This window comes from Scyliorhinus canicula, chromosome 9 (assembly GCF_902713615.1).
Source record: "Scyliorhinus canicula chromosome 9, sScyCan1.1, whole genome shotgun sequence".
Classification (NCBI taxonomy): domain Eukaryota; kingdom Metazoa; phylum Chordata; class Chondrichthyes; order Carcharhiniformes; family Scyliorhinidae; genus Scyliorhinus; species Scyliorhinus canicula.
This window is the reverse complement of record NC_052154.1, coordinates 132,195,525-132,211,096: the sequence shown is the minus strand read 5'-3', so window position 1 is coordinate 132,211,096 and position 15,572 is coordinate 132,195,525. Positions and strand designations below refer to the sequence as shown.

Below are 15,572 nucleotides of genomic sequence, written 5' to 3'. Positions count from 1 at the left end.
GCACTCTTTTCCTATATATTCTGACCCAACCAGCAACACCTACATCCCCTGAATGGAAAAAAATAAATGTACAGCAGCGGTTCAAGGCACTGCCATACCAAGGGCAATAAGGGATGGACAATAAATAATGGCCTAGCCAACAATGCCCCATATCCTGATTTTTAAAATTTTTTTATAAAGGTCTTGATTTTAAATATATCATCCTTGTTTTCAAATCTCCCCATGGCAGAACGGTGGGACGGGGTGGCGTGAACCACTCCGGCATCCGCCCACCCCAAAGGTGCGGAATCCTCCGCACCTTCAGGGGCTAGGCCGGCGCCGGACTGATTTGCGCCCCACCGGCTGGCGTGGAAGACCTTTGGTGCCATGCCAGCCGGGACCGAAGGGACTCCGCAAACTGGCGGCTGCTGACGTCATCCCCGTGCATGTGCAGAAGGGGGGGGGGGGGGGGGGTTCACCTACGCGTCGGCCATCGCGGAGGCTGACACAGCCGACGCATAGGAAAAGAGTACCCCCATTGCACAGGCCCACCCGCGGATCAGTGGGCCCCGATCGCGGGCCAGGCCACTGTCGGGGCACCCTTCCCGGGGCCAGATCGCCTCGCGCCCCCCCGGACCCCGGAGCCCGCCCGCGCCGCCAGATCCCGCCGGTAAGTCACCTAGTCTAATTTACGCTGGCGGGACTGGGAAAGAACCAGCGGGACTTTGGCCCATTGCAGGCCGGCGAATCGCCGGGGGGGGGGGGGGGTTGCTGCGAGCAGCCGCCGACCGGGGCGGCGCGATTCCCGCCCCCGCCGAATCTCCAGTGCTGGAGAATTCAGCGGCCGGCGGGGGCGGGATTCACGTTGCCCCCCGGCGATTCTCCGACCCGGCGGGGAGTCGGAGAATCCCACCCATGGTATTTATATGGTTGGTCCTGTTGTTTTTCTAGTTAAAGCTGAATGCATGAAAATTGTTAGTGGGGAATATGGCAATGGTAATGCCATTGAAGGAAACCAAGAAATGGCAGACAAATTGAATAGTTACTGTGCATCAGTCTTCACGGTGGAAGAAACCAGTTGGATGCCAGAGCTCCAGGAGAACCAGGGGACAGAGGTGAGTGCAGTGACCATTACTAAGGAGAAGGTTCTGGGGAAACTGAAAGGTCTGAAGGTGGATAAGTCACCTGGACCCGGATGGACTACATCCCAGGGTTCTAAAAGAGATAGCTGAGGAAATTGTGGAGGCATTAGTGATGATCTTTCAGGAATCACTGAAGGCAGGAAGGGTCCCAGAAGACTGGAAAGTGGGTAACATAACACCACTGTTTAAGAAGGGAGGGAGGCAGAAGACTAGAAATTTTAGGCCGGTTAGCCTGACCTCAGTCATTAGTAAGATTTTAGAGTCTGTTATTAAAGATGAGATGGCGAAGCACTTGAAAGTGCATGGTAAAATAGGACTGAGTCAGCACGGCTTTGTCAAAGGGAGGTCGCGTCTGACAAATCTGTCAGAGTTCTTTGAGGAGATAACAAGGAAGTTCGACAAAGAAGAACCAGTGGACGTGATTTATTTAGATTTCTAGAAGGCATTTGACAAGGTGCCGCATAGGAAACTGTTAAATAAGTTAAGAGCTCATGGTGTTCAGGGTACGATCCTGGCATGGATAGAGGATTGGCTGACTGGCAGAAGGCAGAGAGTGGGGATAAAGGGGTCTTTTTCAGGATGGCAGCCGGTGACTAGTGGTGTGCCTCAGTGGTCTGTGCTGGGACCACAACATTTTACAATATACATTAATAATCTGGAAGAAGGTAGTGAAGGCACTGTTGTTAGGTTTGCAGATGATACAAAGATCGGTAAAGGGACAGGTAGTATTGAGGAAGCAAGGGGGCTGCAGAAGGACTTGGACAAGCTCGGAGAATGGGCAACGAAGTGGCAAATGAAATACAATGTGGAAAAGTGTGAGGTTATGCACTTTGGAACGAGGAATTTAGGTATAGACTATTTTCTAAATGGGGAAATGCTTCGGAAAGCAGGAGCACAAAGGGACTTGGGAGTCCTTGCTCACGATTCTCTTAAGGTTAATGTGCAGGTTCAGTTGGCAGTTAAGAAGGCAAATGCAATGTAAGCATTCATGTCAAGAGGGCGAGAATACAAGACCAGGGATGTACTGCTGAGGCTGTATAAGGCTCTGGTCAGACCCCATTTGGAGTATTGTGAGCAGTTTTAGGCCCCGTATCTAAGGAAGGATGTGCTGGCCTTGGAAAGGATCCAGAGGAGGTTCACAAGAATGATCCCTGGAATGAAGAACTTGTATGAGGACCGTTTGAGGACTCTAGGTCTGTACTCGTTGGAGTTTAGAAGGAAGTGAGGGGATCTTATTGAAACTCACAAGATACTGCGAGGCCTGGATAGAGTGGACATGGAGAGGACATTTCCACTTGTAGGGAAAACTAGAACCAGAGGACACCATCTCAGATTAAAAGGACGATCCTTTAAAACAGAGATGAGGAGGAATTTCTTCAGCCAGAGGGTGGTGAATCTGTGGAACTCTTTACCACAGAAGGCAGTGGTGGCCAAATCACTGAGTGTCTTTCAGACAGAGATATATAGGTTCTTGATTGATAAGGAGATCAGGGGTTATGGGGAGAAGGCAGGAGAATGGGGATGGGAAAATATTGGTCATGATTGAATGGCGGAGCAGACTCGATGGGCCAAGTGGCCTAATTCTGCTCCTATGTCTTATGGTCTTATGGAATGTGAAGGCTAGAATGTGAAGGCTAATCTCTTGTTGGAGATGGTTAATATCTGGGCAGCACAGTAGCACAGTGGTTAGCACTGTTGCTTCACAGTGCTATGGACCAGGGTTCGATTCCTGGCTTGGGCGCTGCACATTCTCCCAGTGTCTACATGGGTTTTCTCCAGGCGCTCCGGTTTCCTCCCACAAGTCCCGAAAGACGCACTTGATGTGTTAGGCAGGTTGGTTCAACGTTGACTGCAACTGGACATCTGACACAGGAGATGATCCAATACTGTTTTATTTAACTAGTGGACTGCTGTACATGTTCAACTGTGCGTTGACACTCTACTAATCTAACTGATGACCTCTTACTGGCTTGACCAGACTTACTAGCTACCGCATGGTGATAGTGTTCACTAGCTTGTGCACTCTGTCTCAGTAGCTGGGTCCTGAGAGAGCGAGCGTCTTAATGCCCTGTGGGCTTTATAGTGGTGGTGTCCTGTCTGGTGATTGGTTGTTCTGTGTTGTGTGTCAATCACTGCCTGTCTGCATCTCATTATATACATGAGTGGATATTATGACAGCACTTATTAGGTAAATTGGATATTCTGAATTCTCCCTCAGTGTACCCGAACAGGCGTTGGAGTGTGGTGACCAGGGGATTTTCACAGCAACTTCATTACAGTGTTAATGCAAGCCTACTTGTGACACTAATAAAGAATGTTATTACTTGTCTGGAGTAAATCTGAAATAAAAACAATGTGTTGTAAATTCTCAGCAGATCAATGTTCCGATGAAAGGTCGTTAATTATGCTTCTCTCTATACAGATGCTGCCAGACCCACTGAATATCAACAGCATTTTCCATTTTTATTTCAGTTTTTAAACTGGTCTTGTATTTTTATGATAATTTATGCCAGTTTCAGTCCTTTCTCACTCCTTAAGCTTGTAATTGTAGAAAAAAACATGAGAAGGAAATTCCATCTCCCCTCTCCCATCCTCACCTGTACTTAGCCACCACGGCAGTGTAGGCAGAATTGTTTACATCAGATTGATATTCATCAGGCGGCATCACTCCTTGAAGAAATTACATGCAATGAAATAATCAGTGAGTTATCAACAGAAAATCTGGGTCCCCATTTTAATTGTGTTCTTTTCACACATTGGTAACAGACCTTATTTAAGAACAGTCATACCAAAGATGAGAAAAGACAACTTAGTTCTTCAAAGCTCTTTCCATTAACATATTAACTTGGCCGTTATAACATCTGATATTAGTTTGAATTATTTCCATATTTATTTCCTTGCTTGATATTTTATTCGAACAGTTACAGTACAGTGAAGTACCACTATTCGGGGGGGGCTACATTCCCACGAATTCTTGCAAAGGCCAAAATCGCAAACAGTGAACATACTTTATAATGGGAGCGAATTAGATAGGATCCAGCCATCCCAAAACCTTCCACCCCAAAATTTTTTAAAGCGTTTTTTATCCCATTCTTAAAGTTGCAGAGTGGACAGGACCAGTACATGATCAGGTAAAAAAAAAATGTTTAAATTGTGAAGGGGCAAAGATTTGGGGCCGCAATGGGTCATCTACGGAACAAGCACTTTTGCGCAGGCAACCACATTTTTGTTTTAAGTCATTGTGAAAAGCAGGACTATGTTGTATCACTATTTGAGAAAATAAATTCTTCTTGAGCAAAGATTCATACAAGAGTATTGCTCAAAACAATTTGGACAAGGATTCATGCCGAATTACTTCATAAAATTTAGCACAAAATGTCAACTAATTGGTGGGCCCATTAAAAGAGACCACGAAAATAGCTTCTGCTAATGAGGACATGTCACAGTGTTGCTCTTCTGAGGTTGAAGTTCATGGAAACCTACAGCACAGGAAGGGGCTATTCAGCCCATCATACCTGTGGAAACCTACAGCACAGGAAGGGGCCATTCAGCCCATCATGCCTGTGCTGGTTCTTTGGAAAGAGAAGTGGTACTTAGTCCTGTAACAATATGGATATTGTATGGGAGATGAAAGCTTAACAATTTCATGTAAATACATCTAACCAACAGATGGCGTTCAAGAGCAGTCACATGGATCACATGATAACCCTCGATTCTGGGAGAAGATGTTTAGGCATGAAAGAGATTAGTTGTGTATTGTGGCGTTCTGTAGATATAGTCATAGCATAGTTTATTTTAGCAACTTTTGTACTTAGGAACACATTCAAATCTAGTTAAAAGTAGTGTTAATAAATCAGCTTTGTTCATTAACATAGCTTGATGTTCTTTGTTGAACACTACACATCCAAGCAATCCTTACCAAGAAAACAGAGAATATCACATGTTAGCAGGAGTGGTTCCCAAGGTAATATAGAAAGGTTTAGCGAGAGAACGAAAATCTCGGTGCGAAAAAAAAACTTGCGAAGAAAGGAGGAAAAAGCTCTGATTGCAATGCCCTCATGGAAGCCAATAACATTGAAAAAACTGCCCAGTCGAAGCTTCATGGAGGGTTTGCAGACTCCAGAGCAACTCTGGACATTGGGTAAAGTTAATGTTTACTGGAAAAATTTCAAACAGCAGCTTGAATTATGTATCTTAGCTTTAGACCTCGATGCAGCCAGCGACCAGCGATAAATAGTGCTGTTCCTAACAATGGCTGGACCACAAGCTTTAGAAATATTCAACTCATTCCGTTTTGAGAATGAGGATGAAAAAAATATATATAACAAAGTAATCGCATTGTGAGCTTCAGATAAATGAAACTTTTGAAAGATATATTTTCCGGGAAAAAATCCAGAAAGCAGGTGAAACACTTGACTGCTTTATTACAGATCTCAGGCTCAGGACCTGTAATTTTTCCATATTACTAGACTCCCTTCTGCGCGATCAGATTGTGTATGGTGTTAAAAGTGGAAAGCTGCGTGATGATTACTCAATCAAAGTTAACATTAGAAGATACCATTAGTATATGTCGTGCAAGCCAGCTTGCTAAAAAAATCAATATTCTGAAATGTTGATCCTTGAAAACGAACAACGTGGCTGATGCCATTGATGCTGTGGCACACTTGAATAAGCAGCGCGATCCAGACGGCGGCCATTTTGCGCTTGACGTCACGAGTGTCATGACATGCAAATATTGTGGCCACGCCCACCAAGTAAAGAAAATGCCCAGCCTTCGGTAAAACCTGTGCGAAGTGTGCGACTCAGTGTCGAACGGGAACCACATCGCAACAATTTAAGATGATGAGTACAGTTACTAAAGGAAGAACTGTACAGGAAACCAGTTGAAACAAATATAAAAATACAGCGAGTAAACTAGACACTGTGCAAGCTGAATATGATTTAGAAGACACTTTCTTCGTCTGCATAGTTGCAAAAGTAAATAAAATTCCACAGGCAATTTCCAATCCGGACAATTTTGAATCGATCTCAATTGTTCACCATCAGGATAAGTGGACAATTCCATTACAGATTAACGGAACCAATATTCATGTTAAACTTTAGCCAAACTGAAAACAAAGTCTTAAATTGACGACAATGATTGTCAGGTAAGGGACTACAGTGGCAATGTTATTAACACAATGGGGGCATGCTATCTTACAGTTCAAGTCAAAGACATGAAGATGCCTTTCAAGTTTGAGATTGTAGGACCGAAGCGTTCTTCATTGTTGGGTGTAGAAGCGTGCAAACTACTGCAGCTGGTGAAATGAATTCAACAGCTCAGACAAGATCTCAGCCAATGCAAAAGCATTGATGCCATTATTAACAAATTTCCCAGTTTTTCATGGAATCAGTACGTTACCATTCATATATAAAATACAGCCGAGGGAGAATACCAAGCCGGTTATTCATCCACAAAGGAGGGTACCAGCTCCCTTGAGGGAATGCTTGAAACTGGAACTTAACCACATGCAACAGTTGGGGATCATCACAAAAGTGGTAGAACCCACTGACTGGGTTAGTTCGATGGTATGAGTCAAGAAACCAAATGGATATCTTAGAATCTGCATAGATCCGAAGGATCTCAACCAAAATTTAAAGAGGGAACGTTAAAGGGGCAGCACGGTAGCATGGTGGTTAGCATAAATGCTTCACAGCTCCAGGGTCCCAGGTTCGATTCCCGGCTGGGTCACTGTCTGTGCGGAGTCTGCACGTCCTCCCCATGTGTGCGTGGGTTTCCTCTGGGTGCTCCGGTTTCCTCCCACAGTCCAAAGATGTGCGGGTTAGGTGGATTGGCCATGCTAAATTGCCCGTAGTGTCCTAAAGGTAAGGTTAAGGGGGGGGTTATTGGGTTACGGGTATAGGGTGGATACGTGGGTTTGAGTAGGGTGATCATGGCTCGGCACAACATCGAGGGCTGAAGGGCCTGTTCTGTGCTGTACTGTTCTATGTTCTATATTCTATGTTACCCGATTCCCAAACATGAAGAGATTACAAGTGAAATGGCAGGTGCCAGAATTTTCACAAAATTAGATGCATCAGAGGGTTTTGCCAGCTGAAACTAGATGAAGCCAGCAGAAAACTATGTACTTTCAACACTTCATATGGAAGGTGCTGTTTTAATCAAAAGCGTTTTGGTATCGTATCAGCATCAGAGATATTTCATCGTGCGATGGAACAAATGATAGAAGATATTGAAGGCGTCAAAGTATATGGTGACGATATCATCATATAGTCAGCGACTCAAGAAGAATACAACGCAAAACGTCTTCAAGTCATGCAACAAATAGAGAAGTTTGGTTTAAAACTCAATAGAACCAAGTGTCAATTTGGTATCTCCAAACTCACGTTTATAGGTGACCAGATTTCAGCTCAAGGTGTGCAGCTAGACACTGACAAGGTTTTAGCCATCAACAAAATGTCTTCTCCTAATGACAAAAAAAACGGTTCTTAGACTGCTAAGCATGGTAAATTTTCTGGGAAAGTTCATTCTGAATTTATCATCACGCACTACAGCTCCGAGACAGCTAATACGAAAAAATGTTGTTTTCACATGGACTGAAGAACACGAGAAGGAGTGGTCGGACTGAAAAGACAGCACTCACAACAGCACCAGTTCTGTCATTCATTGATCCTAAGAGTGAAACAAAGATATCCACAGATGCTAGCAAGGACGGCATAGGAGATGTGCTACTTCAGCGAACATCTGACAGGCAATGGCAACTGATAGCATATGGGCATGATTCTCCGCTGCCCACGCGGTGTGGGAGAATCGCGGGAGGGGCCCCCGACAAAATTCACGCCCCACTCCCGCCCCACACGATTCCCCCCCTCAGAAGAATCGCCGCTCGCCGTTTTTCACGGCGAACGCCGATTCTCCGACCCAGATGGGCCGAGTGGCCTGCCGTTCACAGCCGTTTCACGACGGCGGCAAACACACCTGGTCGCTGCCGTCGTGAAACGGGAGTGAGAAGCCCGTTTGGGGCTTGTAGGTGGCATAGAAAGGTAAGAGCACCACGACTGTGCTCGGGAGGGGACAGGCCCGCAATCGGTGCCCACCGATCGTCGGGCCGGCGTCCAAATCGGATGCATTATTTCTCCTCCGCCGCCCCGCAAGATCAAGCAGCCACGTCTTGCGGGGCGGCTGAGGGGAAAGATGACCACCGCGCATGCGCGGGTTCGTGCCGTCAGCGTCATGACGTCAGCCGCGCATGTGCGGGTTGGAGCTGGCCAACCTGCGCATGCGTGGCTGACGTCATTAGGCGCGCCGGCCGCGTCATTCTCGGTGCAACGCCCCCCACAGCCGAGATTTACGGAGCGCCGCTCCTAGCCCCGCCGGGAGGGGAGAATAGAGGGCGAGGAGCAGCCTCCGAGGCCATCGTAAAACCCGGCCGAGTTCCCGACGGCCCTCCCGATTTTTCCCGGGAGCGGAGAATTCCACCCATTGCCTCGAGAACGATGACACTGACTGAACAGTGCTATGCGCAAATCGAAAAAGAATGTTTGGGTCTCCTCACTGGAATGGAGAAGTTCAACAACAGTTCAAACGGATCATCGACCTCGTGTATCAATTATCAAGAGAAACTTGAATGACATGTCACCGAGACTCCAACGTTTGATAATGAAACTTCAAAGGTATGACTTTGAGCTAGTCTGCACACCGGGTAAAGACCTTGTTGTAGCTGATGCACTGTCGCGTGCAACTGAAGATCTAGGGATGACTGACGTTTTCCAGGCAATCGAAGCTCAAGCATCCCTGGTCCAAGAAAGTCTACCTGTATCTGATGACAACACAAAACCAATCAAAGAAGAAACAGCCAAGGATGGCACAATACAGCATGTGTTGTGTTACATGAGCGATAATTGGCCAAAAGGAATGTGCTCCAACTATAGGAACATTCAAGCGGATCGGAGCAGCGTCAACAGATTCCTGCTCATACAAGACCGAATGCTAATTCCGACTTCGTTACGGAACATGATCCTCACCAAGGTGCATGAAGGCCATCTGGGATGGAAACGTGTAAACAAAGAGCTCGTCAATCAGTATATTGGCCAGGTATCAATGAAAATATTAATAACCTTGTCACAGAATGTGAAACCAATCACAGCAACTAAAAGAAACACTGATGCTGCATCAACCAGTCAAGACTCCATGGTCAAAGGTTGGCATCGACTTATTTTACTTCCATGGTAATGATTATTTACTAATCATAGATTACCTCCCAAGCTACCCCAAGGTGATCAAATTGCCCAATTCTAGTTCGAAAGCGGTCCTAAAACCAATGAAAGAGTTATTTGCAAGACATGGAATCCCATTTACTGTCATGACAGACAACGGTTCATGTTTTGACAGCTGCGATTGGACAGAATTCTCACAAAAGGTACGATTTTCAGCATATCATTCCCAGCCCACTACATCCATAAACTAATGGGAAAGCTGAAAAATGTGTGCATAGCAAAGCAACTGCTCAAGAAAGCATTGGATTCAAGAAGCGATCCATTCTTAGCTCTACTCCACTACAGAGCAACACCACTAGCTACAGGATTGTCACCAGGATTGTCACAACTCAACTGCTGATCAATCAACAGCTACGTACTACATTACCATATTTACCAACGGCAGATCCAGATTATGACGACGCGTTGTGCAAAAAATGAAGCAAAACAAACAAATTCAGCAGCGTTACTACAGCAGGGCAGCAAAGAATCTAGCAACACTAGAGCTAGGGGATAATGTGCGGGTACAGATTCCGACAGGAGGATGGTCTTGCATGACACGTGTGATTCGCCCGGCAGCTCCACACTCATACATCGTTCTCACAGACGAAGGTTCAATCCTACGAAGGAATCGTAGAGCACTTCTCAAAGAGAAGACAGCTCAACCTGTATTTAAACACATAGAGCTTGACACAGAGCTACTCAAGACAACTTCTGCACCACGACAGCGAGAGGTTGTTACACCAGAAAAGACAACGACATCTGTTGAACAACCACGATTAAGATGGTCCACACGTATCAAAATAAAATTGGACAGACTCAAGTTGTGAACTTTTAAAAATTGTTAACAATTGGACAGTGACCTTTCAACCATGTATAGAATATACAATGCTTATACCATGTAAATATATGTTTGTACATGTCTCCAAACAAATTCAAAGAACGGGGATGTAACAATATGGATATTGTATGGGAGAAGAAGGGTTAAGAATTTCATGTAAATACATCTAACCACCAGATGGCGCTCAAGAGCAGTCACATGGGTCACGTTTTGGCGTGTGAGAGAGTAGTTGTGTATTGTGGAGTTCTGTAGATATAGTGATAGCATAGTTTATTTTAGCAACCTTTGGACTTCGGAATACGTTCAAATCTAATTAAAAGTAGTGTTAATAAATCAGCTTTGTTAATTAACATAGCTTGATGTTCTTTGTTGAACATCCAAGCCACCTTTACCAAGAAAACAGAGAACATCACAAGTCCCACATCCCACTTTTTGCCCATTAAGGTGTGATCAAGGAAGAATTAAAATGATCCTTTTCTGCATGTAACCTGTTCTGTATCTAACATGGAATGCTTGATGCTGACTACAGATTACTAAAATGTGGAAGCAATTCCATCTCCTGTGTTGCTGCCTTTTATTGACACAATAACCTGAATTTTAAAAAGTTGGGGTTTTAAGTAAAGAAACAATTGCTAAGCAAAAGCACAGCAATGTCATAGCAATAAATTAAGTTAGAAAAAGAGTAAGTAGGGCAGCACGGTGGCACAGTGGTTAGCATTGCTGCCTACGGCGCTGAGGACCTGGGTTCGAATCCCAGCCCTGGGTCACTGTCCGTGTGGAGTTTGCATGTTCTCCCCTTGACTGCGTGGATTTCGCCCCCACAACCCAAAGATGTGCAGGCTAGGAGGATTGGCCACGCTAAATTACCCCTTAATTGGAAAAAATAATTGGGTATTCTAAATTTTTTTTTAAAAACTAAAAGAAAAAGAGTAAGTAATAAAAATGACCGGCGTGTACATGGATGGGGGAGTGCGAGTGGGTGCGTGTTATGTGTTGATATGTGATGGTGAGAGTGAGAAGTCTGAGACTGGGAGACTCATCCAGTCGCTCAACGCCCTCTCCTCCCCGCCCCCCACCCACAATCATCAAGTCTATTACACTCCTCTCCACACACTTAGTCACACGCACTCCCAAATAACAACCATGACACCGTGACAGCCCCGTGCTTGCCTAGATTTGCCCTCCATGGGCCTGTCTGAGCTCCCCAGGCCCACCAAGGCTGAGGCTGAGGCAGTGTCCGGGTCTGACGCCGGGGCTAAGTTTGATCCAAGTCTACTTCCCCTCATCCTGCTCACTCGATCTGGTTCAGTCCAACCTCAGCCTGGCCGCCTGCCCAATCCATGCCACCCCCCCCCCCCCCCCCCCAGCTAACCAGCTCTGACCCACTCGCTCCCTGTTGAACTTACCTGTCCGCAACTAGAAACTGAGTCATTAAAAACTCACTTGGCAACTAATAACATGTCGCTCGTCCAACACAGACTGATTTCACCCTACGTTGGCTACTGGTAGACTTTGAGAAAACAGCCTGTGATTGGATGAGCAGGTTCTGAGCATTTTTAAAAATTCTGTCAGGGAAGTTCTGAAGTTGGGTGGTTGCCTCCACTACATCGACTTGATGGATCGCACGAAAATGCCTGGTGAGCCGGCATACACACCCTTGTCTCATTACTTAATTTCATGGCATGTTTTGTAACATATGGAATAAATAAAAGATTTGTGATAATGTTCAGCTCCTTTAGTACTGGTGCAGCTGACATTTTGAATAATGTACCAAAATATATATGTTTTTCTCCCCCCACCCCCGCCCGGTTATCTCAGTGGCCACCTAATCAATCATAGACAGTCCCCCCCTCCCCCCGCCCAATTAATTTATTGGCCATCTAATCAATCATAGACAGTTCCATTGAGATTGACAGAACAAGAATGTTGGAAACTTCTCAGTACAACTGCTCAGATGGTCAGCTAAGCAGTCAGCACAAAAAATGCTCTGAATAGTTTTGCTCAAATTCATATCCATTACCTTTGATTTCGTAGCACTCCTCCAAAGGATTCCAAGTGACCCGGCTGCTCCAAAACTCAGCTATGCTGCTAACCACATCCCAACCCCCATCCTTCTGGAAAAACCCCAGGTCCTAAAGCCAAAAGTAAATCATGAGATTAAAGCTAACACCCAGAAAATAACCGAGAATAGACAATTAAATTGTAGAAACTTGCAATGGCTCAAATGTTGCAGCTTGAGAAAAGAGATAGAGTTACAGGTTGCTTGAATTTGTTCAGGGAAAATAGCAGAATTAATTCTACCTTCCGTAACGTAAAAAATCAGGTGAGTGTCACGTGGGCAGTGGATCCAAGATGGAATAAACATAGGCTCTGGATGAAGTGGGCATGAAGGGAAAATGCTATTTTTTCTCTCTGGTCTTTTAATGTTACCTAGTCCACACTTATAGTATTGTGTGTTTTCAAATCTCAATACCTCCTTCAGATTTATACCCTTTACAGAAAGACAAGCCAGGTAATAAAGTAATCATTAAACGTCTGTACAATATCACGGTCTTAAGAACTCCCAAACTCACTTCCTCCAATTCTCCCAAATTCACAACATATCTGTGCTCAAAAGCTAGTCCTTCCACTAATCCTAGACTCTTATTTCCTGGTGTCTCCAACTCGTACACAGTAGTGCTCCGTCCATCCTGCATGTCTCAAATTTGCCATGTCCACAGCCCTAAATTCTGTCTTCGGGGCCACAAATGAGTTCCCTTCTTGCCCAGGCAGAAAGGAGCTCACAGATTTGAAGCTTTCAGGATTACAAAACAGCCAAAAAAAAATTTTTTTAAACTTTTTAAAAATGAAAAACAGAGATGAAGAGACCATTCAAAATACCAACAAATTGAAATGAGATAGCTGTGATCAGTTAGGTTTTAAAATTCTTCAGATAGCAAGATGAAGAGATGAAGGGAGGTAGGTACTGAGTGCCACAGTTTTCAGATCATGGGAAACAATGAGTCAGAGGCCATATGATCAGCCCTGACCTCAACAGTGAAGGCATGGGGTAGAGGAAGAGCAATATAAGATTACAGTTTATGAGGAACATCAGGAAAGTTCACAGCAGCAATCACCATAGTAGTAATGATTAAATACCACTCAAAACTAAAGACCAAAATGAATAAATAGGTTCGAAGCGAGAGATCACAGAAACATCATGCAAAATGTTCACAAAATTCTATTCAAGGTAGTCCACAGGGCACATATGACAGGGGCCAGGATGAGTAGGTTTTTTGAGGGGATGGAGGATATGTGTGGGCAGTGAGTGGCTGGGCCCGCGAACCATGTCCACATGTTTTGGGCCTGTCCAAAGCCGGAGGGATTCTGGCGGGGGTTTGCTGACGTTATGTCTGAGGTGTTGAGGGTGAAGGTGGTCCCGAGTCCAAAAGTGGCGATCTTTGGAGTGTTGGAAGACCCGGGAGTCCAGGGGGTGAAGGGGGGGGGAGGGGAGGAGAGGGTTTTTAAAAAAAGATGGTAGAGGAGATGGAGGGTAGCAGCAGAGAGGGTGGATGGTGGAGTGATAGATATGTATTTGCTATGTGAATTTCTGTTTGCTCTCTTTTTGATTGTGGTTGCGTTTGGTGTATATATATATATACACACAAATGCCTTAATAAAAATGTCCACAAAACTGATACAAGCCTCATCTAACTATTCCAAACTGGAGCAACAATAACATTAGCAACAGTCTACAATGAGGAGGCGTGGCGAAGCAAAAGATACAGTGCCTACCTGGGTGAAGTAAAAATACTGCTGAAAAGCAAATGAAATGTCACCATTGATGTGAATTTCTTTCAACCCATAAATATCTGCATCGCAGACCTCAAATCCAGTTGCAGCACTCTCCCACGGATATTTGGCACCCTTATAAAATAAGAGATATTAAACTTCATTCACAGTACTCGTTTATGTAAGTAAAACAAATATCAACATTATTAGTGAGATATCAACATTACTAGGGGGTGGCATGATGGCACAGTGGTTAGCACTGCTGTCTCACAGCTTCAGGGACCTGGGTTCAATTCCTGCCTCGGGTGACTGTGTGGAATTTTCACTTTCTCCCCGTGTCTGCGTGGGTTTCTTCCGGGTGCTCCTGTTTTCCCCCGCAGTCCAAAGATGTGAAGGTTATGTGGATTGGCCATGCTAAAATTGCCCCTTAGTGTCCAAAAGGTTAGATGGGTTTACTGGGTTGCAGGGATAGGGTAGAGGTGCGGGCTTAAGTAGGCTGCTCTTTCCTAAGAGGCGGCGCTGACTCGATGGGTTGAATGACTTCCTTCTGCATCGTAGGGATTCTATGTGTCAATGAAGGGCGGCACGGTGGTTCAGTGATTAGCATTGCTGCAACACGGTGCTGAGGGCCTGGGTCACTGTCTGTGTGGAGTTTGCACATTCTCCCTGTATGTGCGTGGGTCTCACCCCCACTACCCAAAGATGTGGAGGGTAGGTGGATTGGCCACGTTAAATTGCCCCTTAATTTAAATTTATTTTTTTAATTACTGGCTGCAATGAACTGTAGTGAGATTTTTAAAAATAAATTTAGAGTACCCAAATCTTTTTTTACCCCAATTAAGGGGCAATTTAACGTGGCCAACCCACCTAACATCTTTGGGTTGTGGGGGTGAGACCCACGCAAACACGGGGAGAATATACAAACTCCACACAGACAGTGACCCTGGGCCGGGAACGAACCTGGGTCCTCAGCACTGTGAGGCAGCAGTGCTAACCACTGCACCACGGTGCTACCCAACTATGGTGAGATTAATAGGAGTGGGCATTTGGGAAAGTAAAGATATTTAGAACGAAGCTTTAGACATTGATTTCCAAAACAAATATGTAGGGTATACATTACATACAAGTGAACAACTCACACCTGTATGTTTTGTATAATTCACGTGTATTCTTGTATCAGCTCCCACACATATTTACAGTACACAACCAGTTAAAGGGTGCAATGACTGTCACCTGGTACTGTATTGCTCGTCAGGTTCAGTAATAATTTTCATAAATTGATCATAACAGGGGGCTGCCTGAGAATACTGCTGTATTACTGATATTAGAGGCTATCTTCACTTATCTAATATTACAAATGAACAATGGAATCTCCTGTGCAACGTATGTTCACAACATAGCCCCGATGTACCAGTGTTTGCTTTTATTCATTCTTTCACATGGTTTAATCATTTTGATTTTGCTCCCATCCATTTCACACGATATGGAAGCCTATTCAAAATTTGGTGTAGTCTGTTCCCAGAGTTACTGTCATGACTTGCCTTTACAATCGATTTTCTATCCCTCTGGCAAATCAGGTTGTA

The 15,572-nt window shown here is 44.9% G+C and overlaps 1 protein-coding gene across 5 annotated transcripts in view; it reads right to left on the bottom strand.

The window, feature by feature from the left end:
- pgghg (protein-glucosylgalactosylhydroxylysine glucosidase) overlaps positions 1 to 15,572 on the bottom strand; it is a 94,508-nt gene that overhangs the window by 38,875 nt on the left and 40,061 nt on the right. For all 5 annotated transcript variants that reach the window (XR_005461896.1, XM_038807615.1, XM_038807617.1 and 2 more), the window contains 3 exons: positions 13,993 to 14,124; positions 12,239 to 12,350; positions 3,719 to 3,791 (listed from right to left, as the gene is read on the bottom strand). Coding sequence is in view for 4 of the 5 variants with exons in the window: in XM_038807615.1 (XP_038663543.1) it covers positions 3,719 to 3,791; positions 12,239 to 12,350; positions 13,993 to 14,124 (317 nt within the window). In the remaining variant the exon portion in view is untranslated. The remainder of the gene's footprint in view (positions 1 to 3,718; positions 3,792 to 12,238; positions 12,351 to 13,992; positions 14,125 to 15,572) is intronic.